Below are 17,751 nucleotides of genomic sequence, written 5' to 3'. Positions count from 1 at the left end.
GAGTATGCAAGGGAGGTTTATTTGGCAATAGGAGAGTAGAAAACTCAAATTACCTCCGTGGAGAGCTACCCAGGTATCTTGGGATATGATAACAGACAGAAGCACTGAGTTAGCACATCTGAATTTACCAACCTGTGGACAAGATGCAATATGCAAACACATCTTCACCTCTCCTTCCCAGCAATGCACAAGTGAGAGATTGCCTTTACTGTCACTGGCAGGGTAAGAAGATACTTTCACTGATCCTTTCTGTTCAGCCCAACTGAGCAGAGCTCAGTAAGAACTAAAAAAAAAAAAAAAAAAAAAAAAACGAAAAAGAACTGCAACAGCTCTTCTAACTTTCAAAATACCAAATACCAATTTAAAATACCTTTCAAGGCTAGGGACAAGTGATGCATCATACCTTGAAATGAATACAATTCTCAACTTGACACATTCTCTTCAAGGACCTAATATATTGGATTTTAAAGTTAAAAATAAATTTATGTCTCAAAAGGTTGTCTCTAGAACAAGATTAAATTTGGTCCTTGAACAAGCACAATAGAGCAGGTGGAGGGAGGAGTTTGCATATCTGAGATTTTAAAGGCATCTAACTTTTCAGAGAGTTCAATTACAGGAATAAATTTTTGAGGTGATCTATTAAGCAGGGAAAATACAGTCACAGGCATTTGATACACTTTGTATTTTATCTACACAAAAGGATGGGAAACAAATGCTTCCCTTTGGGAATCTATCTTTCCCAAGAAATTGAAAGGCATAACCCAGAGGGACTCTTGGCTGTGCCTCAGGACTCTGGATTTCTGTTTCCATTTTTGCCACTGCCCGACAAAAAACATTCCATCCTTTATCACGTTTTTATAAGGAAGATAACAGTTTCCCCTTCCTTGGTAAAATGCTCTGAAATATCCTGATTATCTTACTACTATAATACTCCTTTTTGACTCTGGGGTTCCCAAGCCTCTCCAAAAGGTTGAAGAAACAAGCTTTCAAACGTATTTCAGCTATAATACCCCAACAGGTGACTAACTTCATGGGCAACAATTCTTTTTCAGCTCCCAGCCTTTGAAAGACCCAAGCTACATCCTTTCTATGCAAATCAACAAAGAAATTTGTTCCCCTGTGCAAAACATGCAAAAGGGTTTAACAGCTAACAGACATCCTGAACTTTACAATAAAGAGATGCAAGAGATATCACAGATTCAGTCTCTCCTTTCAAGTATCAGTCCTAATTTTAATGCTTCTATTATCCAACACACATAGCTAAGCACCTTCTACAATAACTTTAAAATCATTTTTGCAGTTTAATATTTAATTCAATTTTGCACCAATTTGCTCTAAAATAACTTTGTAAGCACACATCAATTTTCGGTGTTGAAAAAAAAAAGATAAAGCAAGTGACAACTCCTTTGTTATTGGTTACACTTCTTTATGAAGGATGATTAAGGATAAAGGAAAACCCTTTACTGGGGCAAGGCACATGGAGAGAATGGAGGGTAGAAAGGAGACAGAAGACCCACACTGATATCCTACTGAAAACTCAAGCATTCAGTAAGCAATCTGGTATAATTCACTTGTCACAGATATTGGAATTCTGTTTGCATTACTGTCAATATTTCCTTCACTTAGGTAGCAACTCTCAAAGCATCTCAAGACAATGTTGCACAGCATCAGTTAGTGAACATACTGAAGTTAATTTACTTGCAAATGGTATTTCTCATATTCTTAAAAGCTAACAACTTCCATTAAATAGCTTTAATCAAGCTGGAAAATAAGGTATTTTCCTGAAGTGTCATTTTAAACTTTTATCCTTTTATTATCTTCTTTTGAATGCTGCAGCAATGGCAAGCACTTATCTCACGTCTCTCTTACAGCACAGAGACTGCTCTGTCATTATCAGTTTTTAAGATGCTGTAAACTTATCTCGGTGGCTGGAATTCTTCATGAGAGAAAGCAAAAAAAAAAGTCAGTAATGATATACATATCATCTGCCTCTGGGAAAATAAAAACTGCCAGTGATATTGCTGGGAAAGATCTCCTTAGACGCCTTTCACAGCGTCTTGCAGGAGTTTTATTGTAACCCAGCAGTGTGATTTCAAATAACATTATCCAGCACGCTGATGGCAAGCTCCTAAAATACAGCTCTGCTCTGAACAACAACTGAGAATGCTATTGTGAGTCTCATGTTTACAGCTGCTCACTGATTGTGTCATATTTGCAAAGCTTTCGAGAAAAATGATCACTTTTTTCTTGCCACTGAGATTTATAAATTCAGCCTAGAATTTTGCTAACAAGCTCAGTGCAATACCAGAGCTAGTGCAGAACTTGCTCCTCTTGGAAATTTTAGCTAAAAACTCCAATGTATTTAGCAAATATACTTGGAAAAGTATAGTCTAGTGTCTTAGAAAAATTAAATAGAAAGCAGTATGTACAACAGGGCTCCTACATTATGGGAGGCAGCAGTAAGAAGTATAAATGCACATAAGACAAAAATACCTACATCTTGATGAACAAGTCATTTTGCTTCCCTTCTATGCCTCATTTTCTCCAATCAGAAGATGAGAATACTGACCTTCTCCATGAAACACTATAAATTCTGCACCTCCACCAACAGGACCCTCAGCTGGGAGGAAGCAAACTGGAATTACAGTCCTACTGCCACAACTGTTTATGCATTAGGTCAAGAGAATAATATATAATTAATATATTTATAAAAAAAGAAACACACTGGAGTAACCTTAGAAAAAGAAGCTGAACTAGGTACACTCCCTCTCTAAGCTTGGCCATTCACCTACAAAATATTCCACTTGTTTGCCTTTCTCCTGGCCTCACAATTCTCGTGTTTCTGATTGCAGTGCAACAGCAGCTTCAAAAGGAGAATGGGCAGTGTTCGGCCCTGACTCCCCTCTCAACTTTTAACTCCCCTTCCAGAAGTGAATCTGGAGTTTGTGCAAACCAGGAACAGGTTTTAGTCATCAGTACTTTAAAAAAATCTGAAATTAAATCAATGAGCACCTGCTGTGTTGACCATCAGAATACAGACAGCTCCAGACTCTGAGCAAAGAGAAAGTCTCCATGCAGAGCAGCAGCCAAAAAACCTGCTCTGTGCACAGACACAGCTCAGCTGCACCCCTGTGCAAAGTGTCACCTCCCCATCAGTCTTACATGGCCCCCAACCAACACCAGCTCAGGGGCACTGGCACTGCAATGGAAGCTGCTCACTGTGGCTTCAGCAAAGCTGAATATGTGGTCTTGCCACAGTGTTCTTAAAGCCAAATTGTTGAGACATCATGGCCTGGCTTGCTGGACTAGGCAAGCATTAAATTGGCTGGAGTGCCAGGTTTGGAGGGCTGTGATTAATAGTACAAAGTCCAATTAGCAGACAGCTGCTGCAGGCATCCCTGGGGGACAATGCTGTCTCCATTAGCAGTGAGACAGGGAGGCAGAGGCACCCCAGGCAGGTATGCAGATGGCACCAGGCAGTCCTGCAGCAGAGGGTGGGGCTCCACTCAGAGGGATCTTAGGAGGCTGGAGAACTGAGCTGACAGGAGCTGCATCTGTCTTTCAACTTCCTAAAATGCCTCACACGCAAAGACAGAGTAACCCTTTGCTACAGGCTGGGGCTGACCAGGGGAAGAATAGCTGGTACAAAGGAGCTGGATGTTCCCACAGAAACACTGAGCAGCAGCCAGCAGTGGGCTCTTGCATTGAGAAAGGCCAAACAGGTACTGAGTTATGTCAGCGAAAGTGCAGCCAGCACTCCAGGGAAGTGGATATTCCCCTCTATTGACACCCTGGAGAGCCTTGGTCAGATGTGGGTTCTCAAGTACAACATCAGAGTGCCACTGACATGGTTGAGGGGCTGGAACGAATACATGATTTATAAGGAAAAGATGAGACAGCCAGGCTTGTCAGCCTGGTTTCAGGGGACACTTAGCACTGTCTGCCTAATGAGAGGGTACACAGAATACAGACCCAAATTCTTCTTCTCATGAGCAAACTGGCAAGAAAAAGTCTGTTTACATATTTGGAAAAAAACCCTTTGGCGTGATGGTAGTAACGCCCAGAAAGAAAATTATATGTCCATTGCTAAAGACAATCAACATTTACCCAGAGCAGGGCGTCAGGAATCTACTGAGGATGTAAGCAGGGAATGGAGGAATTACTTCCATAGGCTCCTTCTAATCTAAATTATTCTACAATCTTGCATAGGGCATAGGCTTTTCTGTGTATTTCATCACCTTCAGATACCTTCCTTACCTATGAAAACATCATAGGTACCTGTACCACACCTCTGACTGCTGTAGAAACAGTGGAAAATACTCTGTATTGTCTTTCATCCTACGCTAGAGCCTGTCAGTAGGAAGGACTGCTGCAATGAAACACTTCTGTCAAGCTATATTTTGAAGCTTCTTTTTTTGATGCTGCCCTCATGTTGTAGATACCACCTCTCAGCCAATGTTCTCAGCTCCTGATGGTGCTCCCAAGTTCTCCAGCTGAAACAGGAGAACAGTGATCAGTTCACAGCTCTGCTGGCAGGGCTGCCAACATTTATCAGCAGAAATCAAGGACTGGAGCATTCTCTTGTTTCACCATTGAATGACTGTGAGAAACAACTGAGACACTGAAGCCACCCATTTGAAGTCTGAGGAATGAGAACAGCAGCAGTCAATACTTGAGTTGCTTTCTTCTGCCACAGGGAGAGTTTAGAGTCAAGGTGAATGATAATAAATATGAAACTGAACATTGACAAAAAATATCTTTCAGTTGAAAAACTATAATCTGAATATGCACTGGAAATAATTATTGGCAATGAACTGGGTCCTCCAGATGTGACAAGAATGCAGTAATCTGGGAGTTCCTCAGAGACAGCAGCACAGATGCAGTCCATCTGCTACATCCTCTAGAAGACTGATCCTTTAAGGACCAGAAGTTTTCAAATGGAGAAGAAAATTCAGCTTAGATTCTGCAGAAGTTGAAAGCACTCACATGGGAAAACCAAACTTTGAACTCCAGATAAATACGAATTGAACGTTCTTTGATCCCAGGTACCAAGTGAGAGGCAGCAGCTGAAACATCCCCTTGTCTCTTTAAAAGAAGACTTGCTCAGTAATGACTAAAAGTTATTTTGCATTTCTTTCCTCATTTCCCTGGAGATCAAGGATGGATGGTCCACTGGCAAATTTCAAAAGAAATAGTCTCAATTTAGACAGTCCAGCTCTTTTGCCCAAAAGCGAGAGTCACAGAAAATCATCTATAATCTCACAGCCTCCAGAGCTGGATAGGCAGAACTGCATTACTCTGAAGCCATGGATTCATTAAGGAAAGAAAAAAAGTGTATTTTTAATGCAAGTGGACCAGAATGGGGCAAAATCCTTGCAAAGTGAGAGCACAGTGGTGCTTTCTCAGAAATAGGCAGGTTCAGGAAACATCTCAAACCTTCTGCAGTCTAACTTCAAACACCAGCTCCTTGTTTGCCCTAGAGTTGTGCCACACATTACAGCCCCTGAAATGACAAAACCAACTTTGTTTTCCCTTGGAAGCTGCAAGGCCACTACAGGCACAATCAAAAGGTTAACAGACCAATTGCAGAAGGAAAAATACTGTAAAACGGATAAGGTGAGAATTTCTTCTTAAAGTAAGACAGAGGCAACGTTTGGAGTTCTGGTTTTTATGTAATAAGGGCTTTTCCATTTTGGTTAATACATGTCATGCTGCTGACTATGCATTTACACTGGATAGTTTTCTCTCCATATTAAAAATATTATAGCCTAGTAGAAGTTATATGCTATTTTTTGTCCACACTAAAAAGCTTCTTTTTTTCAGTCTATGTATCTCCCCTCTTTCAAAATTTGCTTTTCATTATGACACGACAACATAAAATATATTGTTCACTATTCCTCCTTGCTTATTAACACAAAAGGAATCTGAAGAGCACTCAGATTTCCACTCCCTGCCGAGGCATAAGCCAAGACTGTATTTTTGGGAGCCAAGCTGCTCCTTCATTGAAGAAACAGCAATATATCTCCATTTAAAAAATACTGATTAGCAAATCTCATAGCACTTTACTAACACATGCAGTCAAAACATCACTGAGACTACTGCATTTCTCCCAAACTGGAAGGATGTTGAAAACTTAAATGATTCACTTACAGCTGATCTAAAGATGAGAGCTCTGCAATTTATGTTTTATTGTCAAATGTTTAAAGGATTAAATCTAAATAAAATACACAATACACAAGCTTCAAAGCACACGTTATCTTTAACATCTTATTTCCAATTAGCAAGTCAAAATAAAGAAGACATGGGGAACATCTGGCTTCAAAAGAAAAGCTCTGGAAGAAATCAAGATTTTGGTTCTTTTGGGCCTCATTTATGTCTGCTATTTTCCCAGACTCTTGAAACTGGATAAGATGGCAAGATTATTCTCTCTCTCAAAGAGAGGAAAATAGCAGACATACCACCATGTGATTGAGTATTACATCATTCATACTTACAACAATACTGAGCCAGTCTGGCAGCTGAACTGAAAAGACATTTTCTTTTGCCTTCGAGGAAGGACACGGACTTGCCGTAAAGGCAGATGAACAGGGAAAAGTTAGAAAAGGCTCAGCTCACCATTGCACTTGGCATGAATTACAAAATGGTAAAAATGTTTCATTGACAAGCAATTCAAGTATGAGGTTTGTGTATGAAAACTACATCATGCAAACAAAATCCTAGTGACAAACATCTGAAGGAAAGATGACAGCTCTTGAGAAGGGCCTTTACCCATTATTAAAAGGCTTATACTTTACCAGGATGTAAGAAATCATTATCAAGACCACTTTCAAGATATAAGGCCAGGCCAGGTGTGAGAACGAATCCTGTTTTTACAAACCAAATTTGACAGGTAATATTGTTTCTCTGATATACCTTCACTTTGTTCTTAAGACATCAAAAACTGCTAGACAGAAGAAGCTGCATAAGACTTAAGAATAGGATGAAAGTGGACACAATTTGAGAAAACCTCAAACTAAAATATTTGCAGACAGCAAGCACAGAAGGGCTTATAGGTCTCAATGCACTGGCTTTTGTTCACCCTATTTTGCATTACTGATCTTAATTAATCTAATAAAATGAATTTGTGTTCTGAGGCAGCATTCTTACTGCATTAAAATTCAAATACGCAATCTTCTATTTTAATGAAAGAGAGCATTTAATTTTCTAATTGACTTTTAAAGCATTAAAATGCATAAAATATTAGTGATGGCTACAACCAGGAATATTTTTCAGTGACTGAATCAAAAATATCAACCATAATTGATCATGTTTGCTATCAGGATTTATTTAAACAAAGCATCAGCTAATGCTTTTTCTTTTCTCTTTGTTTTTTTCTCCTTCTTTTTTTTTTCTCCCTTTTTTTTTTTCTTAAGATGGTGTGGCCATGCAGGGAAGGAAGGGGCTGCATCTCCTCCTCATCCCACACCACGTCCAGCATATCCTGTGACAAAAGCAAGAATGTGCTGCACAATGACCGGCTGCACTCCACTGTTTTTATTTAGCTGGTGTTAGCAACATATTAGCTCCCATCAGGTCAAAACACCACCCAGTTATAATTCTGATTTTGCTGACATAAGCCCCAAAATTCAGATGCAGAGATAAACCGTATTAAGCTGAGAGCCAACCTAATTATTTCCTCTTTTAAACAAGCTTTAAGAAGATTGTTAAATATTTATTTTCACAGGCATGCAAGGATCGCTGAAGGTCAAAGACATCAGAGGTGTGATCCCTTCCTTATCATCCCTCCTTTGTATTTATTTCCCTGGAAGGAGGCCTCCTGCCATCACACTTCCCTCCCCTCATCCATCACCCAGAACTCATCCTGACGTTGTTCCCGTGGTTATCCCCCATTCCTCTGGCACCACCTTGCAGCTTCACCCCCTCTCAGTGCTGCCAGTGAGGGCTGTCCCTTGTATTTCTACCCCAGAATTACTGATGCTTTTGTATCTCTCCTGCTCCCTGCTTCTGGTCCTTTCCTTGTTTCACCTTTACCATGAGAATGTCTCATCAGTTCAGACACTCCAAACTGGAGCCTAATTACTACGAGGACAGACCACGCAATTCATTTCATTAATTATTATTTTTATGCATGCAATAACAGACCAGTATTGCACACATCAAAAATCTGGCTCCAATGCTTCTGCTGTAAGTACTTCTGGGTTACACAAGGCCCGACATGATGATGGAGCACAGGGTTGCCAAACACTTCTCCTACCCACACATCATGTAATTCAAGCCCACAGTGACAAAAGCTTCAGTGAACCTACTCCAGAAACCTTCATTTCAAAAGGCAACAGTGATTCTTTTTTGTCCCAACACAGGAAGCTGTGATGGGCCTCCAGAATTAAAACAATGTAAGTGCAGCAGCTCTCCTGACTGTAAACCCCAAGGTTTTCAGCAGTCATAGAACAGCCTGACTTCAAATGGACCCACAAGAATCATCAAAGTCCAACTCCTGGTCCTGCACTGGACACCTCAGGAATCACACCATATGTCCAAGAGCATTTTCCAAATGTTTCTTGAGCTCTGTCAGGCTTTGTGCTGTGATCACTTCCCTGGGGAGCTGTTCCAGTGCCCAACCACTCTTTGGGTGAAGAACCTCTTCCTGATATCCAACCTAAACCTCCCCTGACACAGCTCCAGGCCATTCCCTCGGGTCCTGTCACTGATCACCACAAAAAAGACATCAGTGTCTGCCCCTCCTCTTCCCCGCACGAGGAAGTTACAGGCTGCAGTTAGGTCTCCTCTTTTCCAGGCTGAACAACCCACAAGACCTCAGTTGCCCCTTGTATGGGCTCCCTTCACCATCCTCGTGGCCCTCCTTTGGACACTCTAACAACTTAATGTCTTTTTGATATTGTGGTGCCCAAAACTGCACCCAGGACTGGAAGTGAGGCCACCTCAGGGCTGTGCTTTGAGAAAAAAAACTGCCCAGAGACTTGAAACACTCTGCTCTGTAAAGCAATAAAGTATTTCTGCAGACAGATTTCAAAAGAGTATTATTTTGACCTCTACTGTTCAAAATTTCCCTTAAATGAGGAAAACAAAGCTATTAACACCAGCCAAAATCTGTAATCTTGATAGGCCATCTTGTGACCCTGTCCCCCTCTCCATCTCTGCAGATGGTTTGTTTAATGCTGCATTATGGAAAAGCTGACAATTTGAGCCACCTGCTATGCACCAACATCCTGAAAGGAAAAAAGTTGGTCACCCCTCAACACAAAAGCTGGTGAGAATTTCATCAGTGAATTTAATGGGGCATGATCAGGTCTCCCCTTGGCAGGAGCAAAGGTCAAGCTCTATTTTATCCAGAGTTAGTAACAAGTGAACAGCAAATTTTCAGAGTGTGCAGTTCTTAAACAAAACATTAGCCTGAGCACACACATATGCGTGCAAAATTGCAGTCCTCCTGCTTCTTTTGGATGATATATTTAGAAATCCTATTAGCTGGAGAGATCAACATTCTTATCTGAATTTCCAGGATGCTGTAACATGCAAAATTAGAGCAGCTCTCTTAAGTGGGTCAATTATCACTACTGCACTTACAGCAGCTTTTCCCCTCCCTCCCTGCAGCATCCATAATGGGCATTTAGCACAAGGATTTAAACAGTCAGATGTTGAGTTGACACACACCACAATGTAAAGTTCTCTTCCCTTTTTTTTGTATTTTCAGAACCTGAAACGAACAAAGGAAATCACCCAAGTACAGAATCTCCACATTAAAATTGCAGCCTCCCAGCAGAGAGCCTCGATGACTTCCAGAGCAGGGCACCCCGCAGGATAATTCCAGTCAGCAATCACTCACTGTTTTCCTACCACATCTGAGTCAGGCACAAGGAAGGTTTATGGCTTTCCCCTCCAAGGGACTAGAGGAGAACCTGAGGGTCACTAACCACGTCACTAGCCCTGTCCCCCAGGGTGCAGGGCCACACAACCTGTTTGAAAGGCTTCAGGTTATTATCTCCTCAAGAAGGAATTCTCTTTAAAAGACACTGCAAACCATCGGACAAAAGTGGAGCAAATTCAAGTACCCAGCACCACTTCAGAGGCTACAAAGACATCCAGGGAAACACAGGCTCTCCTACAACACAGCTGGAGACCAGGTGAGATACCTGAGAGGCTCCTTCTGCCTCACTGTCCCACTGCTGCCCATCCATGAGCAGCCCGGGCAGTAAGGGGGTGTGGCAGGGAAGAGGACAGAGCCACACAGTGGAATATATTATGTCAATGAGCACGTGGAAAGGAAAATTCTACTTTCCCATCAACTGGAAACATGAAACACATCATTCTCTCAGCACCACACTTGCTTTATACATACCTCTTTATAGGGAAAAAAATGTGTGAGGCAGCACTGCAAGTGAAAGATGATACGATTCTCCTCCATTCCATGGAAAAGCAGACTGGATATGCAGGCTTCAGGTCATGAGCCCTGCTGTTGAAATTCAACAGGTCCAGCCCTGGCTGGAGGAGAGGGTGATGGGGAGAAATTAAGGTGCAGAAATTAAATTTCTCTTGCTGTCTTTGGCTGCCCTCTTCCCTACATCTCCAGCATCTTCTCGTGTGGTACTAAATAAGAATAATCACAACAGCCAAGCATTACCAAACATTCAACTCTTTGGAAATCTATGCAAATGACATGGGGCAACAACAGTCACACCCTATTTAAGGCAGCAATTTTTTCTTAATAGATGAAACTCTCAGCTAACATCCATCTGCTCAAAAACACAGCAATTTTAAAACTTCATTTTGAAATTAAGTGAACACGGCTTTTGCAAGCCTTCAAGTCCAAGCAAATGCTTCATTAGGAAACATTTCTGCACCAAGAATGTGGTCAAACACTGGAACAGGCTTCCTAGAGAGGTGATTGAAGCCCTCAGGCTGTCGGGGCTTAAGATGCATTTGGAAAATGCCCTTAGCAACATGGTATAGCTTTTGGTCAGCCCTGAATTGGTCAAGCAGTTGGACTGGATGATCACTGTAGGTCAGTTCCAACTGAAAATACTCTACTCAACTTACTATGAAGTAAGATCTTGGCGTCTTTTACCACACAATGAAATGAAGTAATTTGCCTCAGTAAATATTATATGTATTTTAACTGTGCAATTTAAAATCCATTTTTATTCTTTTATGTCCTTGTCACACTCCACGCTTGACCAACATTTCAATGCAACAGCAGTTAATAAAAAAAAAAAAGTAAAAGGTCACTTACTAAAAAGAAAGTCCTTAACCAGAGAGAAATAGAAACTGGTCTTATTAACCTCTCTAACCACAGCTTTAAAATTTCTTGATTAAAGCCTAATTTCAAAAGTTAACTTTTTAATCAGGAACACTAGGGCCTGCTGGCTCCAGGAAGTTTTAGTAGAGGTCAAAAGATTGCTGGAGATCTAATTTTTCATTTCTAATAAAAAGGGAAGTCTTGCCCTTTTCCTTGCAAAGACAGACCTTGAAGTGTTAGTAGAGAAACAAAGAATGTATCCATCAAAGGTTCTCATGGCGAGGCTGTACAAAGCTTCCCAAGACAGCATGGAGCTGACAGAGCTGCTAATGCTCGAGAGGGAATTAGCTGAACTCCTCTTGCAAAGACCAACATGGCAGAAAAGCCCAGTAGCTGCTGCCTGACCAAGGATTAGAGACCAGCTCCTCACTCCGTAACACATTTTCTGGGTAACTCTGAACGTGTCACTTAGCCTCAGTTCTGCACATGGAAATGAAGATAAATACTCCCAACTTCCCTTTCTGCGACATGGAAATAAACACATTAAACCAGGAGACTTTCAAATAGCTTGGCAATAAAGTACAAGTACTGCAGACTGATAGGAAATAACAAAGTGCTGCCCCATTCAGCTGCACAGCTTTTTCCCAAACCCTTCTTGCCTGCTGTGACCCGGCAATGCCTTCGTGATCTTCCCTCAAACAAAAGGGAGGTTCACAGGGCAGAGGAAGCCAGGGAGGAAAAGCTCCTTATGCTTTCCCACCCAGCTCAAGTTTACATCTGAAAGACTTCAAGGCACCAAAGGTTCTCCTGACAGCCTTCTGCTCCCAACGCCCAAATTGAAGAGGTTATTTTTCTTATATATTTATCGGAAATTTTGCAAACAACTCAGGAGAGAGGCCTCACTTGGCTGCCTTGCCCTAACCTCAGGAGGATCCCACCTCTGTTCTCTGACCAAAAAAACCACCAAAGACCCCCAAAATAACCCAACCTCAGTCTCAGCTCAGAGCCCCCCATCATCAAGACTGATCAGCTTTACTGGAGGGAGAAAAACCTGTCCTAAATTTACCTTCAGAGGCAAACAGAGGGATATTTACACAAGATAGCTCGTGAGGGAACTTTGCAGGGACTCTTCTCATGTGGAAAAGGTTTTATTTACTATGCTCTGACAAGACAGGATTTGGTTTACAACTAAAGGTGCATTTTTCAGAGAGCTTCAAAGGAAAAGAATAAATAAATAGTATAAAAAAGGTGCATGTGTGTAGGATAAAATCCATTTACCATGTAAAATGTTGCTTTAAAAGACCCCAGGTGGTAGCATTGGAAAATATTACACAAAAGAGTGGACAGTTGTACAGTTTTTCAAACCCTTGTGTACAGTAACAGGATTACAAACAGAATTAAATGTTCCTTGATTAAAACAAACTGATATCCCACCTGGAAAATCCTGGCCAGGCTGTCATTGTTCCTGAGTGACCCTGGGGCAGCCACAGGTTACAGCTGAGCCCATAAGTCACTCAAACCACCCTGCCTGAATCTTCCCAGCTTCTCTCTCTCTTGGGAACAACAAGACCAGCTAAAGTGCCCTTTGTTTCCATTTTAACATGTGTAGGGATGGAAAAGCTGTTCAAAACATTAAAGAGAAACAACTGAGGGCTGTTACTATTCCAAGAAGCAAATGAAAAGGCAGAGTCTGAACTGCCCGGAGCGCTGGCAGTGCCAGACAAAGTCAGACGTCACTGGAAACGCTGAGCATCACTCAGTCCCTGGGAGGGGGACAACAGGTTCCATCACACCTCAGGGTTTAAAAAACCACCATCTCATTCAGATGTGTTTTTTTGCATTATATCTTTACTTCTCACGCTGATAATACAGGCATGTTGACACATTTTATAAAGGGAATAATAAATTGAAGTTTTTATAGGCAACTCGTCAGAAGGATGAAACACCTCCCGGATCCAGCTAATAGTTAGCAAGCTGTTTTCCCTGGAAAACATTAACACTGACAAGCAATAAGGGAAGGCAAATTAAAAGCTATGCCAACGTGGCTGCATTGTGGGGGTTTGTGTCATATAACCTAATAAAAACCAAAAACTGATGTAAAATCAATTCACATCTCAAATAATATATACAAAACTTTCCAAAAGATTACAAATAAAAGCTGCTCTTCACATAAATAAATTTGCATTTTCTCTTTAAGTTCTTGAACTATTTTTTCAGATCGAAAAAATTTGAGTTAACAGAATATTTTGCATTTTTGCATTAATTAAATAATGCATAAGAACCAAGGAGAACATAATGTTTTCCTATTTCAGGCTGAGGTTTATTCAGGCATAATTCAGACTGCACTAGTAGACTTGGCTACAGTATTCTTCACATTTTCACAGAGGCTGGCTGGCGACATGAACATTATGAGAAAAAGAAGAATAAGCAGATAACCATGTCAGATAAATACATTCCACTCCCTCAAACTGAACTCGCAGACACAATTAAATTCTCTTTCCCCTCTCCAAATGCTTCCCACTCCTTTGGTTCTGCCACAAGAACACAATGTTTATTGTCACTTCAGTCCCTTACTACATCTCCCTGTACCTCCCCAGGCATTTTTGTTCCTTCTACCACACAACTCTTTAAGAAACGTGATGTCCTCTACTGCTAACACTATTCTGTTCCCAGGTAACATCTCCTGCCTCCACAACTCCCAAGTCATTCAGATAACTCATTTGGGCCACCCAAAATTAGTGAGCTGTCTCTCAGTCCTGAGGATGCTGCAGCCCTTCGCTACTTCTTCCATTTCACCTCTTTCCTCTAAAATACTTTCCCCAATCTTCAGCCTTTAACTTCCTTTTCTAAATTTCTCCCACATTTCCTTGTTAGAATTCTAGAACGAACAATGAACACTTCAAACTCAGGAACTCATTTGAGCAGTGTATTTAAATGTTGAAGTGTTAAAAATACTGCATGTCCTTTGTACAGAATTACTCAGTGTTCTGCTCCTCGTTCCAAGCCCTCCTCGGCACCTTCTCCAGAAGACCAAAACCAATGGCAAATTTATTACCCTGAATATGGATTTTAATTCTTGTTAAAGCACTTTGTCACATGGCCTTCCTCTCTACACCTGCTCTTGGTCCCCCTGCTCCAAAAGCCCTGGGAACACCCCTGCCTCCTATGGCCCAGGTCTGTATTGCCAGATTTAATCTGGGAACAAGTATAATGTGCTGATAATGATCATCATAATTAATCTACGGAGCCTTGAACATATTCTCAATTCAAAGGTCAGCAATTCACACCCGTAGCCCTCGGGTTTTCAAGCTTCTCATGAAAGAAAAAGATACCACAAAAGGAATTTGTATTTCAGTGTTGAGAGTCCATCATTTATTTGGGTTTTGTTTTTTAAACTACACTGGGTTTTAAACAGTAATAGAAAACAAAACAAACAAACAAAACCACAGTGGAACACAAGCAGAAGCTGAAGGACCTCCCTCTCCCAAAGTGACAAAGGTTAAATTCTTAATATCAACTACAAAATTAAGTTTATCTAATGGATTAAAAAAAAAATAAACACTAAAAAAATTGAGCTGTATGGACATGCGCAACAACCTTTTCGTTCCCAGGTAGCACAGTGCAAATCAGGGTGAAGTATTATTGATGTAGAAAGACAGAACTCATCTTTGCAGTTTTAGTCATACTTTACTCCTAGTATTTTATGTGAAGTATCACACAGGACATTATCTCAATTTAACAAAGAAAGCTGGGAAATTCATTTAGGGATTTATTAAGTGTCAACCAGACTAGTATATCTTTCACATAAGTGAGATACATGCTGAAATACTTTAAAGAAAGTTAAAAAAACCAAGTAAATTACTTTTGCTTTATTTGTTTGCTACACTTGCTTGCACAGATGGCTGTATATTGCAGTGTACCTATCTGCTGTAAGCAGCACACATTTCCTCAAATGCTTTTTATCACTATCAGTGGGGGGAAATGGACTTGCATATTACAGCTGGGCTATCATTAAGAACTATCAAATAACAACTGTAAATAAATTACTTTAAACATCACATGAGCATAAATGTAACACAGAATCAGAAAAGGGATCTTAGACATAATTGATTTTCAACACTCCTGCATGGGCAGGGACATCTTCTGCCAGACCAGTATGTTAGAGTCCAACTCAGGGTGTCCTTGAACACCTCCAGGAATGGGGCAGCCACAGCTTCTCTGTGCCAAGCCCTCAGTTCCCTCACTGTAAAGAATTTTTTTATAGCTAACCTAATCCCACCCTCTTTCAGGCAGTTACCCGGAAGACAGATTATCAAAATATTGGTAACACCTTAAAATCAACACTGACTTTATGGCAATGATAGAGTGCTACTGTTCAAAGTTCACATGGAGAATTTACAGTAGGGAAGACCAATGTAATAGGCAAGCCTGCCTTTTAATTCCATTCTTCCTGCAAAACCACATTTTTTAAACATGCAAACACAATGATCACAACACTACTACAAGATCAGAAAGCACAACTTTTAGAATACTGAATATAGTTTCTGAAAGTACAAAAAAAAAATCTCAATCTTAAAAGGAAAGCTAAACTGTTCAACTGCAAAAATATAGAATGAGAGCAGCAATGTAGAAAAAGCATCAAATCAGAATACTGAAGATGTGGACATACTATATAAGTAGAAAGGAACTAAACACAGATTTGAGAATGATAAAATGATAGAAAGGTTTGGGGGTTGGAAGGGGCCTTAAAATACATCCTGTTCCAATCCCCCTGCCATAGGCAGGGACGCCTTTCACTAGACCAGGTTGCTCAGAGCCAGAGCAACAGAAGTAATTGTTTGATACTAAACTCTGAATTCCAGAAACTAAAACACAACATAAAAGAAATAAAAATATATAAAACAAATTAATTTGGATGCTCATCAGTATTTAAAGCTTATGTGGATTTTAATTAAGTTCCCCAAGACAAAAATAAGGATGGTAAAGTAGGGAGTACTCACTTGAAAATCTGTTCCTGTGCGCACCTCCTGCCACTGATTTCCTGTAGGATTTTTGAGCAAATTTCAGAATTTATCAAACACCTTTTTTTCAAGAACTAAAACAGCAGTGAATAGTGTCCTTCCTGCAAGCATCAGAAGAAGGAAATCCAAATATGTTGATGGAAAACCCATTGGAATTCTAATCTGTTTGATGCTGACACTGCAGGAGGTTTGGGGTTAACTGTCATTTACTTTAAAAGAGAAAAACAAAATAAACAACAAAAAAAATACTCCACAAATAATAAATGCTAGCAAAGCACAGGGGAAGTGCAATTTTATACTTGAAGGAAATGTTGTGAAGGAAGAAATCCAGAGTTAGTGATGAGAGGCAGAGTGACATTTATAGCATTAAATACTAACTATTGTACATTTAGAAAAGGAACAAATTGACTTGAACCACAGGAAACATTCCCATTCACTTCAATGGATAAAACCAGCACTGACCAAGTTAGCTCTTAAACACTTACCTTTTCACATTTTGAAACAAGGTCTAACTGGGATAGTTGACTTGCTAAAAGTGGGTCTTCTATTTATTTCTATTTTATAAGTGTGAAAAGGATACGAGGAGTTCCTTCTGTCCTACACACCAGGTAGAGACAGGCAGCAATGACGTGGGTTGTCTTTCTGCCCCGGGTCAGATGTTTGCTCACAGCCATCTTGAAAAAATTAAAGGCAGTATCCAGACAATGTTGATTGAGTTGAAGCTGGTTTCCCAAATGGTGAATCTGTCGCTTCCCTAGAAAAATTAACAAGGAAAAGAAAAGCTTTACAATTATACTGTTAATGTGTTTTTAGGTTGGGGTCTTTTAGTGTTGCGGGGGTTTTTTAGGACGAAATTAAGGAGGTGGATTTTGGATTTCGTCTCTTTATGAAATACAATGACCTCTCAAGTTTCAGGAACTATTTAGCCTCAGCTCCTCAGGACAAAAAAAAAAAAAAAAAAAAAAAAAGCCTTGTTTTGGACTGCTAAAACTGAAACACATGCAATCAATGAACTCTGGAAAACTCAGCCACAAACATCAGTCTCACAAAGGACGCAAGCCATAGCCAAGACTTCTCAGAAAAAAGATTATGCCCCTCTCCCTTAACATCATTTGCCAATTAGCATTTGATTAGCTGCAGCCAAAACCCAGAGGTCACTATGTATTTGACACTGAGGTGCAAACAGAGAAGACATTTTGCTGCAGCTCTCCAAGAAGTGATGGAGTTTGCTGTTCCTCTGACCACAAATGAAGTTCTGCAAGGAAAGAGCTCTGCTCCTGGCTTGCCCATGATCCCAGCGATGGGATGGGGAGGCACTTCCTTCCTCCAAACACATTCGCACCCCAGCCTCCATTTGAGCCTTGTCTGCCAGACTACTTAGATTAGCTTGTGGCTTCAGGAAACAAATGTGCCTTCACCCTTAAATAAAACAATAAAAAGAAAAAAAAAAAAAAAAGTGTGTTTTGGATGATTCAT

At 40.5% G+C, this 17,751-nt stretch overlaps 1 protein-coding gene across 1 annotated transcript in view; it reads right to left on the bottom strand.

The window, feature by feature from the left end:
• The window catches only part of BRF1 (BRF1 general transcription factor IIIB subunit), a gene marked incomplete at its 5' end in the record, with an annotated part of 173,478 nt that overhangs the window by 113,243 nt on the left and 42,484 nt on the right, over positions 1-17,751 (bottom strand). The window contains one exon of the mRNA XM_083863607.1: positions 16,856-17,029. Within this exon, the coding sequence (XP_083719733.1) occupies positions 16,856-17,029 (174 nt within the window). The remainder of the gene's footprint in view (positions 1-16,855; positions 17,030-17,751) is intronic.

The sequence above is a fragment of the Zosterops lateralis genome, assembly GCF_965231275.1.
Source record: "Zosterops lateralis genome assembly, chromosome: 6".
NCBI lineage: Eukaryota > Metazoa > Chordata > Aves > Passeriformes > Zosteropidae > Zosterops > Zosterops lateralis.
This window is presented reverse-complemented; position numbering and strand designations above follow the sequence as displayed.